At 52.9% G+C, this 16,272-nt stretch overlaps 6 protein-coding genes across 6 annotated transcripts; 3 read left to right on the top strand and 3 right to left on the bottom strand.

Moving 5' to 3' along the window:
- Positions 1-86: 86 nt before the first annotated feature.
- On the top strand, positions 87-2,264 carry M409DRAFT_67810 (uncharacterized protein; the record flags this gene model as incomplete). The annotated part of the gene is made up of 5 exons (XM_033817562.1): positions 87-200; positions 254-409; positions 452-736; positions 789-1,346; positions 2,241-2,264. The coding sequence occupies 5 exons, from the start codon at positions 87-89 to the stop codon at positions 2,262-2,264; spliced, it is 1,137 nt and encodes a 378-aa protein (XP_033665598.1).
- Positions 2,265-2,957: 693 nt separating this feature from the next.
- M409DRAFT_56518 (uncharacterized protein) lies at positions 2,958-3,677 on the bottom strand (the record flags this gene model as incomplete). Its single annotated transcript, XM_033813316.1, has 2 exons — positions 2,958-2,987; positions 3,042-3,677. 2 exons carry the CDS (start codon positions 3,675-3,677, stop codon positions 2,958-2,960), a joined length of 666 nt encoding a protein of 221 aa, XP_033665599.1.
- Positions 3,678-4,164: 487 nt separating this feature from the next.
- Positions 4,165-9,985, top strand: M409DRAFT_67812 (uncharacterized protein; the record flags this gene model as incomplete). The annotated part of the gene is made up of 3 exons (XM_033817563.1): positions 4,165-4,273; positions 4,370-8,911; positions 9,954-9,985. The coding sequence occupies 3 exons, from the start codon at positions 4,165-4,167 to the stop codon at positions 9,983-9,985; spliced, it is 4,683 nt and encodes a 1,560-aa protein (XP_033665600.1).
- Positions 9,986-10,365: 380 nt separating this feature from the next.
- M409DRAFT_25106 (uncharacterized protein) lies at positions 10,366-12,013 on the bottom strand (the record flags this gene model as incomplete). Its single annotated transcript, XM_033807542.1, has 8 exons — positions 10,366-10,831; positions 10,878-10,906; positions 10,965-11,209; positions 11,269-11,349; positions 11,406-11,476; positions 11,529-11,629; positions 11,689-11,801; positions 11,866-12,013. 8 exons carry the CDS (start codon positions 12,011-12,013, stop codon positions 10,366-10,368), a joined length of 1,254 nt encoding a protein of 417 aa, XP_033665601.1.
- A 434-nt stretch (positions 12,014-12,447) lies between these two features.
- On the bottom strand, positions 12,448-12,903 carry M409DRAFT_25107 (uncharacterized protein; the record flags this gene model as incomplete). Its single annotated transcript, XM_033807543.1, has 1 exon — positions 12,448-12,903. The coding sequence occupies one exon, from the start codon at positions 12,901-12,903 to the stop codon at positions 12,448-12,450; it is 456 nt and encodes a 151-aa protein (XP_033665602.1).
- Positions 12,904-14,631: 1,728 nt separating this feature from the next.
- On the top strand, positions 14,632-15,870 carry M409DRAFT_56523 (uncharacterized protein; the record flags this gene model as incomplete). The annotated part of the gene is made up of 4 exons (XM_033813317.1): positions 14,632-15,045; positions 15,099-15,358; positions 15,406-15,708; positions 15,753-15,870. 4 exons carry the CDS (start codon positions 14,632-14,634, stop codon positions 15,868-15,870), a joined length of 1,095 nt encoding a protein of 364 aa, XP_033665603.1.
- Positions 15,871-16,272: the final 402 nt, after the last annotated feature.

Raw genomic sequence — 16,272 nt, forward strand, 5'->3', positions numbered from 1 at the left:
CTTCTTCTATCTTTCTTCTCTGCTCTTTTCATTCTTAGATGTTTTTTTACCTGTTGAGTTTGAGTTGACACTTCTTTCAAGATAGGATGCGGGTCATCATATGGTTGTTGGCTGGCTTCAGCCTGGGAGGCAGTGTAGCACATGCGCTTCAGACAAGGCAGGTTGACCAGGCTCTGCTGGCTGGATTGCCTCAATGTCCTGTGAGTGCTGAACCTCACGATCTATAGAAACACGACTGATCGAATGGCTATAGCAATCGTGTCTGGACGACTCTTTTCCGCAGTATGGCTGTAGCATCGGCGATGAGGGCTGCTTGTGCGGTTCTGGAGAGGCCATCAAGACGGCAGAGATGTGCATAACATCCAACTGTACACTCAGCGAGAGCCTAGGTCAGCAGCCATCAAGCCCAGTGCTTTTCACTTCTAAACTGACACACTCAATAGATCTCCAGCACGCCCTAGAGGATATCTGCGATCGGTCGACTCGCGACAGAGGCGGTCTGACCAGACGCCTAGGCTGGGCCATGTTCGCATTCGCGACGTTCTTCACGCTCTCTCGCTTCCTCTCACGATCACCCCTATTCGGCGGAACAGGCTATGGATGGGATGACTGGACGCTGCTCTTCTGCTATGTGCTGCTCGTTCCCGCCGATGCCAGCGCAGAGACGGAAGTGCAGAACGGTCTTGGTCTGGACGTGTTCATGGTTCCCACGGCGAATATCGTAGAGATCTTACGAGTAAGTCCACAACCTACCTTACTATACCACAGAGGTAACATCGAGTTCACAGTGGTTCTACGTCGGCGAAATCCTCTACAACATAATCGTCATGGTCATCAAAATCTCCATCCTCCTCCTCTACCTCCGCATCTGGACCGCCGACTCCACAACCCACCGCTTCCGCACCACCTGCTGGATCCTCATCGCCCTCCTCACCGCCATCTCCACCACCGGCGTCTTCACCATCATCTTCCAATGCACGCCCGTCTCCTACGCCTGGCTCCAAGCCACCGGCACAATCCAAGGCCACTGCATCCAGCTCTCCGCCTTCACGTACGTCTACGCGGCCCTGGACATCACCTTCGACGCCATCGTCTTCCTCCTCCCCATCCGCAACCTGCTCAATCTCGAAATCAACCTGTGGAAGAAACTCGGCGTTATTGTCGTTTTCCTCTGTGGGTTCTTCGTCACGGCTTGCTCGATTATTCGGTTACAATACCTCGTCCGGCTGGGCGATACGACGAATTTGACCTGGGATTTTCAGTACATCGGCATGTGGAGTCTGGTCGAGTGTAATTTCAGTATTGTCTGTGTTTGTATGCCTGCTATGGCGGGGCTCATGCAGAGGGTTTGGAGTGGGACGTTCAGAGTCAGGACGGTGGTTGTTACCAAGGGTGGGAGGGATCGGTTGGTGGAGGAGATTGAGGGGAATTTGCAGAAAGATGGGAAGGGGTCGGATAAGGGGAGCGTGTGAGGGAGAGTGAGATTTCTGTGCGCGCTCGACGACGGTGACCCATAACGAGATCAATGACCAGTACAAATGTGATATTCACATGCGAAATGCAAACAACACATAAGCGTAAAAAGCACCCTCCCAAAGCGGCGCCTGCGAACCAAGCTCACGGCTCCCAAGACCCTGACCCAAACTCCAGACGCGCTCGCTACCAAGAAAGCCCTCACCTCTCCCAAACTTCACATCCCCTCCCACGAAAACGGCTCCGCCTCCCAGTCGCGGCCAGTCCCCCATGGCATAGTCACGCTCCGGTAATCGACGGGATCAAGATGCCTCAGCGCTCCGACGTAAGCATCGTCCGCCGGCAAAGCCGCCTGCTCAGCCGTGAAGTCAGGCATCACATCGGCGTCGAGGTCCATATTCTCCGCCTCCATCCCCGCGACATCCTCAGGGGACGCTGCTGGCGGTGGCATAGCCGGTGGCGTAGCCTGTGCCCCAACGCTGGAGATAGACGGCGGGGATGGCGTCTCCGACAGCGTGGCCTCCCCGTGAGGCGACGGCACAACCTGGCGGGCCACCGCGTCATCCGCGGTGAAGGTGAAAACGGGCAGCGGCCTCACACCATACACCGCCTTGAACAGCCCATCCTCACCCCGGATGAAATCCGGGCGCTGGTGGATCTGCCTCAGCACCTCCGCGAACTCCGCGCTGTCGTAGGTGATTTTTTCACCTGGTAGGACGCCTTGATGGTATACCGCCCAGCGATACAGCTCGCGTGTGAGCGGGTAGAGGTCTTTCTCGCCGGGCCAGTAGAACCAGCGGGAGAGCGGCGTGTGGGTGAAGTTGAACCACCAGCCTGGGAGGGTGGTGTACTTCACGCCGAGGAAGCGGGGGCAGGCCGGGGCGCTGTGGAGGGTGAGGTAGGCCGATTCTTCGACCTGGAGGCCCTCGCAGGGGCCCTGCGTGAGGGTGTTTGGCGCGGCCATGGCGTGTGAGGCTGGTGTGTTCTGAAAGGGGGTTAGATGTATTCACTTCGAGGTGCTAACCCCCGTCTCTCGTACCTATGCTGTGGTCTTGATTGCTGTTTGAGTAGCTTGGATGTGTGTTGTCATTTGGGGATATCTGCGAGTGAGAGGCATACCTGTGCTATATATGCAGAATGAGGGCGGCTTCGAGGAGCGCTGGTAGGTAGACGAATTTCATCTTGGCGTGAGCGAGATCCACCTGAACCAAAGGAAACGAGTGTTGGGAAGTAGAAACACCACTGAGGCAGAGGAGAGATAATCACTGTACAGGTATTATTCCCAAGCGCCGTCGCCATGCCCATGCTTGATCTGTTACTACACGTTTCTATCATTCGCTGAGCGTCATCACCCACTGCCCATCGACTGCTCTGAATGGCCAGCAGGACGCGCAGGTAAGCCCTGCAACCCATGAAACTCCGCGCTTGAGATCCCAACTGCCAGATAGACCCAAAGGTAGACGTGAAAAGCTTGCTGGTCTCCCTCATTCGTCGAAAACAACCTTTCGGGTTAGCTAGATAGGATGTCAGCATGTTTACAGCGGAAATTTCTCATTGGCCGCACTCACCGCCCAACCACCTGCCAGGGATGCCACAATACCACCTGAGATCATCATCGGCCGCACACCTCTCGTGCTCTTGAATATCATGCCGCTGATGCCACCCGCTGCTATGCTGTTCATCGCATCGTGCTTCCCTCTGTAGTATCCAATCGTGCTGTTGATGCCGTTGTACATCATCGCGACCACACCCGCCGAGTTACCCAGAAACGGTCCTCTCCGCGTGATAGCGTTCAGGGCCGAGTTCAGGCGAAGCTTGGGCGGCGCCGTAGACGGCAATCTGTTTAACCCTTCCGCCAGACCCCACGCTCCACCTATTGACAGACCGGTAAGATATGTGACGCCGGTGCCGTAACACAAATCGTCTGACCATCCTCGCGATGGCAGTAGTGATCGGGAACCGGGGAGATCTGAGAGGACGTCGTCGTCGAGTTTGATGTAGTCGAGGGTGTCTTGGTTAAGGCCGGCTAGAGGATGCAGCGCGGAAGGGTCGAATGCGCCGGGCTGGCTGATGAAGGAGCCTACATCGTCTGCTTGGAAGGTGGGTTGGATGGTGGGTTGTTGGTGTGCGGCGTCGGAGGAGTCGGGCGCTGGCGATGCGGTTTGGGTGGCCTTGCGGCCGGTGAAGGCGTCCCAGACACCCATCGTGATTATGATACAGTCGGTCGAAGGAGGGTTGATTCGCGCGCAGAAATGAAAGACAGGCTGGATGGAGAAGAGGCAGACGGTGATGATGAAAGGAGTTGATGGAGTTGATGAAGTCGGCCTGCAGATGATCGGCCTGTCTTTTTTTTCGGCCCGCTGCCGATGCTAACTAATTCCCAGTTAAACCTTGAAGCGAAGATTGCATAGATGGTTGAAGAGATGGTATAGGAATAGTTGATCGCGTTGACATGTTCAGTTGCGTGTGTATGCGTATGGTTGGTGATTCCATCCAGCAATGACAATTTCCATTATGCTGACCAACTGTCAATCGCATCGCAGTGAATTCGAGGACTGTAGATAAGGTTTACAAGGCTCAAAAAGCAGTCTTTGAAAAGGGCAACATAGCCGAGCCAAAATTTCGACGACTTGCTTCTCACATGCAAGCTCCTAATCCATCGAGAGACAAACATGTCATCACCTTCTCACAATGCTGATAGGCGAACATGATACAGTCGATGTTTTGCTCAAGGAGGAACGGCTAAAGCAGATATCGCGGTCCATACGCTCCTTCGTGCCGTCTGGCTCACCAACGGAGGGTTCGAACGATGAGAAGCAAGTAAAGTAAGGAAAGCACAATCCAGCATTGCGACAACATATATTCAGAAACAGGCGGGACTGATAGGTAAGTAGAGACTTCAAGACTCTCCTTGCTCGTGCGTTCTACACAAGCTCCGCCTTAAACTTGAGTGTTACCCACAGAGTGGCAGCATGGAATACTCTGTGCTCGTTGATTGACCAGTCCCTCGAGTCGACGGTACCAGTTATACGGGAGGCTGCCTGGAAAGACGGTGCTTGGGAACGGGCCTTCGATCTCTACCTCAACCATGCTCAGGGCGCAAGACCCAAGTCGTCCCGGCAACTCTTGGCGACCTTGACCAATGCCTTGAAGAAATCGGAAGGACAGGACTTGAGCAGCGTGAAGATCAACGCAGCTCAAAAGCTTGTTTCGGCCTTGTTCAACTACGACGACGCATTCTCAGCGAAAGTGGGCGCACAGCTTCTCTCACACATGCTCGTCAAAGATGTGCTGAGCAACGATGATGTTCTTCGGATCTTTCGTCGGATCTACAGCAGCTCTCAATCAGGTTCGGAGTCAGAGAACTTTCTGCTTGTTTTGTTCAAGTGGCTTAGGTTTGGTGACTTCGGCTCTACCATTGCTCACCTTGTCTCGATCTTCCTTGACAAATTGGACATCCCAACTGGAGCAGCACCCGGGCCACCCATATGGATCGACCCTCTTCAACACGCCTTCGTTCGTGGATCAGTCAATATCGATGACCTCAGAGCTCATGTCCTTCCAATTGTCTTCAAGCGCAACTTCAACGACTTTGCGTCTTTCCTGTACAGCCAAGGTGTGCACGACTCAGTATTTCCAAACGTGAACGAGCGATCGAATGCGACCAACGATGAACTTCTTTACGTTGCCTTACAGACTGGAAAAGAGCTCGGTCTACTTGAAGAGACAGACGAGAGTTCGATATCGCGACATGATAACTCTCTGCGTGTCCCGGTTGGATACATTGGCAACCTGCTCTTCCACAGCTCCCGGTCTGCTAGAGTGACCGGGCTGTACCTTCTGGTCACATCACATGCCGCGACCAGACCATTCTCACGCAAAGCATTAAGGCTGATCCGGAAAGCACTAGATGTTGTCTTTGCTGATGTCGACGCCGACTTTCGAGGCGATGTCTTCAGCACTTTTCAGAAGCTGATCGACCGCTTTCGTAGCATCACTGCGACTTTGGCACGACAAGCCATTACGATCAGCGGTCACCATGAGACTGAAGTGACGAATAGAAAGCAAATGACTGAACAGCGCTTATCAGATCACCGAAACTTTCTCAAGTGGCTGCTCGACTTCTTGTGCTGGCAGCTACGACCGACGGCGAGCTACCAAAGACACATCTCGGCGTTGAAATGTTTGAGCACCTTGACCAGGTCTGGACTCGACGAATCTATCGCCGAGGAGTACTACTCGAAATCGGCGTTGAGCGGCACGAGATGGCCCTTTCAAATGCAAGTCATCACCGTGGAAATGCAGCGCCCGCTACTGGATCTTGTTCTGGACCCCTTCGACGATGTGAGGCAGACCGCATCTTCTATTCTAGGACTTGCCTGTACTGCATCGGATAACAAATTGCACCACAGCCTGACTTCATTCCTTGAGCGTGCAGAAGAAATGATGCTAGCAACTGGTAGAGCGGATCATGCGGATGGTGTCGCTCATGTTTATGCTCTCCAACATCGTGCAGTAAAGGACTCGAGCGCACAAACGTCGCAACAGACAATTTCTCAACACCTCCTGGATCGGCTGGAGCAAACGTTGGCTGTTGCTCGGGGAAGCCTTGCACAAGCAGTTGCCAAGTACCCAATGCACGGGCTACTCACCAGCATTCGATACGTCGTGAATCAATCACAAGGCACAGCAAGTATTCCAAGTCCTCGACTATGCGATGATTTGCAGCAAATATGGGAAGTCGTGAAGCCTGTGCTCTGCGATGATGCACCCGAGGGCTACGTGCCTGACGAAGTCGTGGAAGGCCTTGACTCGACCAAAGAGACCCTCAGCTACTGTTGGAGAGCTTTTAAAGAAGCTAGTCTATTGATGAGCAGCGTAGTAGCATCTCGAAAGGTCGACGAACACGAACTGCAGCAGATCAGCAACCTTTGCTTCACCCAGCTTGCTGAACTGCGGCATCGTGGCGCATTCTCCACCGTTGCCCAGACATGGATGACTTGCTGCATGCAGTGCAAGGACCTAAAATCTCCCATGGGCATCCCCATGCTGGTGGACTGGTACACCAGAGTGCTCGGTATGCTGCGCAAGAACGTCACCATCAATACTCGACGCTCTGCTGGGATACCGTCGTTGCTGTGCGGCATTCTGATCGCGGACAGATCTGGGAAGCTACTTTCGAATGCCGTGACAGACCTCGAGACAATCGCTCGCCAGCCGGTTGATGCTGCATCGGCAGAAGAGGGCAGCCTACCACAAGTTCATGCTATGAACTGTCTCAAAGATATGCTAAAGAACAGCAGGCTGGGCGAGCAGTCTGAGAAATATGTCCCACGTGCCCTGCAGCTTGCGGCTGATGCACTGCGCTCAGATGTCTGGGCAGTCCGCAACTGTGGGCTGATGCTTTTCCGTGCCGTCATTGATCGCCTGCTGGGAACAGACCAGTCGCCCTTCGGGGATGACGATGCATCTCAAAAACTGATATCCATCCACCAACACCCACAGCTGATTGATGTGATCCTCGACTTACTCTCCAATTCGAATCAGGCACAGACTGGCTTGTCGACTGGCTTCGAGGGAGTTTTCCCCGCGCTGCAGCTCTTGCAGCATGTTCAGGTACCGCTTTATCGGCTCGATGTTGCCAAGCGAGCTGTGGAGAGTCTCACTGCCAGTGCGTCGTGGCACATTCGAGACAAGGCTGCAAGATCGCTTGCTGCTTTGATGGCAAGAGAAGAACCCCTCGAGGCCCTGAACAACGTCCAAACTTTCATTATTGACAACGTGGCCAGTCAGAACGCTTTACGTGGGGCGCTCCTCACAGCGCAGCATTTCATCACCAGGCTGAGGCGTGCTGCTCAGCGCTCAAGTGAGACAACCTCGCCTACAAATGGCCTGGCTTTGGACGACATTCGTAGTTTAAGAGAGGAATTCATGGTGCAGATATCGTCTCTCGCCCAACAGTCAGGCTGCCCTGTGACGAGAGCTGCCGCAATCGATGTTGTCCGAGCTTTTGCGGAGTTATCTTCGTCCGTTGGATTAGAAGACCTCGACTTGCAGACTGGCGAACTGATCCAAGCGATCTCTGCTGATGATTTTGACCATGCATCACAAGCTGTACTGCGACAGGCTATGGCTCGCCTGATGGCTCTGAGGATTTCTTGTGGTGAAGAAACTTCCCTTGACGATGGTCAGGTTGAGCTCATACGATGGGCCTTGAGGCTTGCCCAAACAGATCAGAATGCGTGCGAACATTTTCTGAGATCGCTCAATCCGCTCCAGCCTGCCTCTCATGGACCTGCAGTCAGTCGTATACACTCGCTCTGTGCAGAGATCATTCGCAGCGACCTTGGGATTCACCTCAAATGCGAAGCTCAGCGACTTCTGCTGACGTTAACTCCCAATGACTGGTCGTCACTTACACGGATGAGCAGCAAGTCGATTGATCCAAGACCCTATCTCTCGGAACACGACTGTAACCAGCGATATGCAGATCAATGGCTGCAAATACGGGCCATCGAAATTGACAACAGTGCAGGCAATCTGCCAGAAGGGGAAAAAGACGTCTTGGCAGATATTGTTTCCTTCGTGGATGACTGTGTTGCTGCCGTCAACGGTCACGGTGTGCATATGAGAGAAGCGGCAGCATCTGCTATTGATCGCTTACACCATCTGTGGATCATGCTGTCCAGGAGTGCAATCTTCCACGACCAGTTGGCCCGGCTTTGTATAGGCGTCTATGACCTCCTCAACGACGACGATGAAGACACACGATTGCGTGCGGCTGCGGTCACCAAACGAATCCTGGCAGCTGGGTCGTCAGGCAAAGTGCTTGATCTGGAGCCCATCACGGCCAGTCGCCAACTTCTCGCGTTCTCCGTTGACAGGTGGCCATCGAGCTGGATCCTGGCCCACACGGGATTCAAACGAGCTTTCGGCACATCTGATACTGCATCACGATCGGTAGCCGAACAGCTAGCAGCGCTCTCACACGGCGATACTGCACTGTTCGTGGAAGAGAAGCAGAACCTCTACATTGACGAAGCTTCAGAAATCCGTGTATGGACGCGAGTCTTGTCAAAGCTGGCAGAGATTGCGATCTCCCGAAGACTGCTGGAAAATCTTGGCTCGTGGGTCCTGGCAGGCTTGCGAACGCTCGCCCAATACGCAGACACGCATCCTGATGGAGCCTTGGGTTGGAGCAGCAAGCCTGATGTTTCCAAGTTGGTGCTGCAGGTTGTTTATGGCGCTGAGATGCTTTTGGACGTGGTCGAGCGGGGGATCAGATTGCCTGTGAGGCCTTCTGAGATTAGGAGGGAGCTGTTCGAGTGCGCCATTGCGTTTGAGAAGGCAGATGTGGTTTGCTTGTTGAGGTGGGAAGTTGAGCGTGTACTTTCAGAGTCCGTTGTGCACAAAGTTGCACTGGTGCATGAGAGGATGGGTAAGATTGGGCGAGGATTATGATCTCGAGTGGATCACACGTTCAATTCGAAGTATCTCGAGACAGATTCATACCAATGCAGACTACTGTTTCGGGCCATCTTGCACCACCAACGCCTCGCTAATCCCAATCATCAAAACCCCACGTCAAAGCCATTCCTCTCAATAATCATCAAACTCCAAATGCTTCCTCCTCTCCTCGCCCTCCTCGAGCGCAATCTGATAATCATCCTCATCAACCTCACTCCCCTCCTCCCACAACCTCTCAAACTCCGCATCCAGCGCCAAATTCCCACTCGGCTGCGCCACCGCCCAAATCCCCTCCCTCGCCCGCTTATGCCTTTCCCGATCCTCCTCGATCCGCTGCTCAATCTGTCTCTTATCCAACCGTATCCCCGCCCCAGGATACCCCGCCGCGTCCCTCGACACCGAATGCGGCGTCGACCGCACCGCGCTCCCCACCGCGCCATCCGCCGCCGCGATCTCTCTCGCGACAGACGGATGCGTGAGCGTCCCCGGCGACGGCACCGCCCCGCCCATCGAGTCCCGGCCCGCGATACACTCCTCCAGCTCCCGCACCGTCTGCTCCGCAAGCACCCCCTTCCCCTGCAACTGCCCTAACACCTTCCTCACAACCTTCACATTCGCCGCCCCGCTCCCGTCATCCGGCGCGACCAAATCAATAATCCGCAGGATATCCCTTTCCATCATCCGCACGTAGCTGAGGTCGTTGTGGGCTTTGGCCGTGTCGCAGAGGGCCGGGAGGAAGTACATTATGTTGGCGCGGTTGTTCATGTTGTTGCGCTCGAGCTGTTCGAGGATGCAGGAGTGGAGGTCGTCGCTGAATTCGAGATGGCGTAGGGCGTAGGTTGCGGCTTTGACGGCGGAGGTTGTGCTTGCGTTGAGGTGTTGGAGTTGCGAGGTGAAGCGCATGCGGACTTCGAAGGGGTCTGCCATGGTTTGAGTGTGTGAGGAGGGGTGGTGTGGGCGTTGGTTAAATTGGAGATGGGGATGGAGACGGAGCGAGGTGAAGTGAAGTGAAGCTTTGTGGGGCCGGCACGTGGCGCGCGGGTAAAGCTGAATCAAAGTGTTTAATCAAAACTTTAATAGTCAGATGTCGAGCTGACTCCTTTCGGTGGTCTTCCTTTCTTTCCGCTATCATTGACACGCAGTTTCATTTCCGTCGCTCCAGCATCTTTCTCATCCTGCTGATGCATGCTGCTACGGAGGTACTGACCCTTCATCTCCATACTTCTGTTCAGAGACAGCACAGGCATACCCTATTTTCTTATGGCTGAAGAGACATGTTCATTGTCGACCGAAGCAGGCTGTAGCAAGTACTGCTCGTATCTTGTGCTAGCCTTGCGAATGTGATTGTTGCTACCTCATCTTTCCATTGAGCCGCTGACAGGATCCCGTAGGCATTTATCCTGCCATTCAACAGAACAGGTAACCTCATGCCTTCCGTCTCCGCTGCACAATCATTATCAAGAAGCACACGAGCGCGCCGACTGCGATGGCCAGTCCACCAAATACCCAAGCCCAAGTGAACCTGCTTGAGCCCAATATCGCGCCTGAAATGGGGTTTCCGATGAGCAGTCCAACCCCAGCAACTGCAAAGCCCATTCCCAAGCGAGTTCCAATCCTTTTGCGGTCGGGCAAGGTCAGTGCCACCAGAGACATCGGAGCCAGGGCAGCCAGTGATCCCGAGAAGAATCCGAAGAACACGGAAATGACGATGATGCCTGCAGCGTTCATTACCGCGATCAAGCAGAAGCAGATGATTGCTGCAGCTGCTGCGCATGGCGTCAAGACATTAAACACGCCCAGCTTTCCGGCCAAAGCTGTGGGCAGCAGGCGTCCGGGGATCGAACCTGCGTTCAGAATGGCGAGCAGGTAGGCGCTGAAACTCCCGGTAGTGCTGCAAAGTTAGCGAATAACCCAGAACGGGAATTTACTCCACTCACAAGCCGGATTGTACGGAATACAGTACGATCTAGCAATTCCATCCTGGTCAGCATGCATGACGAACCTCCAGGGATTGGGCTTCTTACGAAAAAGGATGGCACGTAAAGCCCGAGAAAGATCCAGAAGCACCCCACCAGATCTAGGACATAGGCTAAGTCTTTGAATGATTCAGGGTCGAAGAATCGTCGCGGAGCAGGGGGAAGTGACTTCGCTTTCACCACCAGAGCAGTGAAAGTCATTGTCGCTAAGGATATGAATCCAAGGACCCGAGTGGCCCATCCAAAGCCAATCTGTGGCTCAAGTCGGTTGAACACGATGGGTAGGATTACGCCTGGAGGAATTAGATTGGGTTTCGACAACAGGCGCAATCGCCATTTCCTCCTACTCCACTTCCAGCCGCTGCTATTCCAGCAGCCAGAGCTAGCCGTGAGCTGAACCAGCCAGAGGTGAGAACAGCCACTCCGGGATGGACTGTACCGCGAGTTAGCGAATCCGTACTGGATCCAGTTTCACGGACGAGATCGTACACAACATGGTGGCCCCTAATCCTTGCGTAAGACCCTGTGCAAGAAATACCTGCCAATAGCTGGTGCAAAGACTGACACGTCCGGTCAGTCTGTTTCTGTATGTCATCCACGGAGGTGCCTCACCTGAGCATCATCTGTCCAAACACAACGAAGAAACCTCCCACGGCGACGATGTGGCGGACATATCCCATGTCGTACAAAGGGCCAACAAGGAACCCGCCAAACTGACACGAGCCAAGTTAGCCACGATCAGTACTTCAAAGATGATGACCACCAAACTCACCATGAGCAAGAACACTTGAAAGGAGCCTATCCATGATATGTCTGATGCGGATGATGTTCGAAGGAGGTCAAGCTCGTAGTACGTTTGGTAGACTCCAAAAGTATTAACAAAACCTACATCGAGTCAGCAAAAATGTTGTACGCATTAGACGGGACTTCAGATCGAGAGTCAACCCACCCCATGAATTGAACCACAAGAAGAAGCCGGCAGCGACCTGAAGCCATGCTTGGAGTCCACCGTCTGGCGGCGCAGGTGGATCAGCAGGAGCCACAGGAGCGACTGGTGAAGACGGACTTGAGTCACGGGCTTCGCTCTTGTCAGACATTTTGGACATCCGAACAAAGTCGATCAAGGATCCGGTAGCTTCGAGTGCAAACAGAACAGTTGCTTTAAAACAGGGGGAAACCGACTTGTACAAAGCTGCAATAATCCGCTCTTATTGACTAGCGGATAGCAGCCCTAGATGAGGCTTCCAACAAATATTCCATCCGGGGGCTATCGACATTTAAATGCGAGCTACTGCACTCTACGTATCCTGCCTGGCTCGCCTTGCCATTGGCGTCGGCGATCGCTCCTTCGAACGAGGCAAGCGGATGGGCTGAACCCGCCCACGTGAAAGGCGAGAAACCATACGTGACTTTCACGCTACTGCAATGTGGCAAGAACCTGCTCCGAGAGGACCGCGTTCAACGAGGAAATTGTTGATTCATGGAGCACAAATTTCACGGCGTCGTTGCTCAATTACGCCGTTACGTTCACTCAGTTCGTTGCCCTCCTTTTAAACTGCGAGTAAGGATCATCTGTCGACGTGCCGAATGTATCAAAAGTCTGGAACTCGCCTTTACGATGCCTACCAGGCCCGAAATCAGCACGACCCTCCCCAATAGCTGCAAGGTTCTTATCTCCAGCGGTGCGGAAATTCCCATGCCACAAGACCGTGGCCATAGCCAGAAGCACTTCGTTCATGGCAAGATTCAGACCAATGCAGTTTCTTGCCCCATGCGAGGAAGGTGCCCAGGTAGTCTTGGTTCTGGCAGCTGTGTCCTTGTTGAGCCATCTATCGGGGTCGAAGCGGAACAGATCTGGATGATACGAATCGTTATGGTGCAACGCATAGATTTTGTGGCCACTCCAGAAACTTCCGGGATGAATGTGCCACAGACCGTTGCATGGCCTTTGCCAGCTTCTCGACGGCCGTTTGTCGAAGTCATCCATGTTGTCGCAGAAAACAAGACAATAAAGATAAGGCTGGGGGCCATTGTTTGCAGCGCGAGAGAAGTGCCTCCTTTGATGAATATCCTGAATTTCGAGGAGTCAACTGCGTACATTGCCCAACGATAATACAATGATACGGCAAGAAGCTAACAGCGGTATCTATATAAAGTTGCTCAGGCCTTCCATTGTATGCATGGCTGATATTGAGCCCGAAATCCTGCCATCTGAATTCAGGGTCTTCCTTTTGCGAGTTGATCGCCATGGAACTCCCGTGCACTGGACCGGAACGCATGTCATCCTACTATTTCCCGCGATGCTTTCCAATCTCGGCCCCCAAGTTCCGCTCGTATTCTCACAGATGCGAAAGCTCCACAACATAAAGTTGACGACCGATCGAGGCTGTGTATGGAACTCCAAGTCTCGCCCACTCGCGGGACGCCTTATCAACTCTATGCAAATTGGTCCCACGTGTCAGAAAGTTTATTCGCTAGTCAAGGATACCAGAGACCCTGTGGTGCTTCCATCGATGTAGACCTTTGGCAATTCCGAAGGCCGAGCTAGAACTCTTCTCATAATCTTCCAACGTAGGTCAGTCGGTTCTGGTGAATTCCACTACAACCCCATCGCCAACAATGCCACTATACCTTTACTGGGAAAGCACTACCACGGCCGAGGCACTTTCACCTACCGCGATTTGCAGGTCTTGTTCTCGAATTGTCAATCTGTGGATCAGGATGCGGGCAAGGACAGAGACTTTGAGTTGAAAGGCGAGAAGGCCTCTCAAGCGCTTTGGTATCCACAGGGGAGCGAGCCTACAGCCTGAGGGGCGCTAAGCTTAGCTCGAGGCTGGAGAAGGAAGTACATGTAGTCGAAAAGCAGAGTCGAAGGGGAGACAGATGTCTCTGAAAGAGGACGTACTTTTGGACGATGAACCCAAGCGTGGATGGGATGCTCGTCTACTTCAAAGGGCGAGATACAGTGAGGTGAGGTGATGTTACTTTTGTGCGCAGCAGCTTGTCTCAGCGAATACAGGGCAGACCATCACCGCTAGACTCAACAAGATTGCAGTGAGTAATCAAGCCGCTTGCTCACCATATTTGCAACGTCTGGTCTTCGGCTGTCTTCACACCTTATCCTCCTCCTTCAGCCATCAACCACGTGCGACGTCTTTACGCGCCATCAATATCCTCATTGGATATCTGATTTCGGTCTGGCTCCTTGTGGGCGGCAAAAAACGACCTCGCGAAGGGGAAAGACTGAAAAGCTGTCTCGATTTTCTACCATGGACCATGGTGCTTGTATATCCTGTAAGAACGGCAAGCGGCGCTGCGATCGGTCATTACCGGCATGCTCGACATACAAAAAGTCAGCAAAACAGATACGCATAGCTTCCAAAGGTGCTCAGCTAAGACATCGTCAGTGTCGGCCGCAAATGTCGCTATGGCAAGGCTGTCACCAATGACTATGTTCAAGCCTTAGGGCACGCTAGACTGGACCAGACTCGCCGGCAGGCACTTCGTCCTCAGCTGTCCTTCGACAATAGATATCAATCTTTACGACAAGCTGCAACCCCTGGTTGGCGACGTGGATGACGCTCGGAGCACAGCAGACATCTACTTTCGTTCGGCCCATCCTATGTTACCCTTCATATCGAAAGCCAAGTTTTATCAGCAATTCACGAACAGATGGACTGATTCCGCAGCAGACGCTATTGTCCTGCAATCGTGCATGCGTCTTATTTCACAAGCCCCAGGAGATGAAATACAGGAAATGAGATCTCTACTATATCTTACTGCAAAATCTGCCATTGCACATCTCGAGTCAGCTGGAATTGTCACGGTACGACTTATTCAAGCTCGGTTGTTGGTGGCGATTTACGAACTTGGCCATGGCTTGGGTCCTGTAGCTTCCATCTCTGTTAAGGCCTGTGGAGTCTCGGCCCGTGCTCTTGGTCTTGATCAGACTTTGAGTTCGCTCTGGTCTTATCCTTTTGCACAATCAGAAGAAGAGCGAAGACTGTGGTGGAGCATCTTTATCGTGGAAAGGTACATCGGTCTTGTGGAGGCTGACGATGTGTTTGTCGTGAAAGCGCCAAGTTTACAAGATATACTTCCCATGCCCGAATCGTTTTTGGAACAAGAGGTAAGTCTTATTGGTTCAGCATCAAATTCTAAATGATCTTGACACTAGACCAGACCGCCAATGTCCGAACGCCACAGACCATGCTGGGGCCTTTAAGCGTCACGGCTGGGTCACTAGCACGACTGTGCCAAGCTTGCTCTCTTGCCGGGCAAGTCCTCACTCATATACTCTCCCCATCAAGTGACTCGGACTTCAATGTACGGGAAAGGGAGCAGCTTGGTAGTACATTGCAGGCATACAACACTGTCATGCTGTCAGACATCAACGTGGAGAACAGTAAAGAATATTGCCCTGCCATCGGGGTCTGCAGCAGGTATCGCTTCTCAAGTCGTAGCCTTATATGTAACTGACGCCTCACAGCTCACTCATGAAACTTTACAAACAAAAACTGGATGGAGCAAATGCAGAAAGCAAGACCTCGGCCCTAGACGCACTGAGATCTATCTCTGATCCGATCGTTCGCTTATCAAATCTGCTCTACAACAATGTGGACGACATTGATATTGATTCTCTGACATTGTTCGTTCCCAACTGCCTGTTTGAAGCGGCACAGGTGCAGCAGAAGTTCTGGAAGGAGACCGCGGGACTTAAGTACAAACATGGGTTCGAATCTCTCAAGCGTGTGCTGCGTAAACATGCGAAGCGATGGAGAATTGCCGGTAAGTAGGTGAAGATGCATGAAGAGTCAGAGACTTACCTCGTTGCAGATGTTTACTATTCAACATTGGACGGGCTGTGATAGGCCTTGGATTCGACGCTCAGCAGGTCCTCATCGTGATCATTCGACGGAACTCTTGCTGTACGACGAAGTTGTCCTACGAGTAATGCTACCCGCACTTCGGCTCGATCTATGTTAAACTTCGCATCAAAGCCTGGGACCTGGCTTAGTGCATCCCGCACAAGCGCCCGCACATGCAGTAGCGTAAGCACCCAGCGCTCTCATTGGCTGCGAACCCCAACACAGCCTTGCGCCGTCCACTACGCCTGTAATACCGTCTCCTGTTTCGATTATGTTTGCGGGCTCGGACACAATCATCGATCAAATCAAAACAGAGACGTCGGGATGATTTGAAAGCGAAGGTCTTCGGACGTCCTCACGACTAATCGACACTCGCAATCCTGGGCCCATTTGTGGACAACGAGAGAACAAGAAACGCATTGCTAGCAAGAGTATATAGACCTATGCACGTCGCAATTGAAGCGACATACTCAGCACCAATTTTTTTA

Source organism: Zasmidium cellare (genome assembly GCF_010093935.1).
Source record: "Zasmidium cellare ATCC 36951 unplaced genomic scaffold M409scaffold_25, whole genome shotgun sequence".
Classification (NCBI taxonomy): Eukaryota; Fungi; Ascomycota; class Dothideomycetes; order Mycosphaerellales; family Mycosphaerellaceae; genus Zasmidium; species Zasmidium cellare.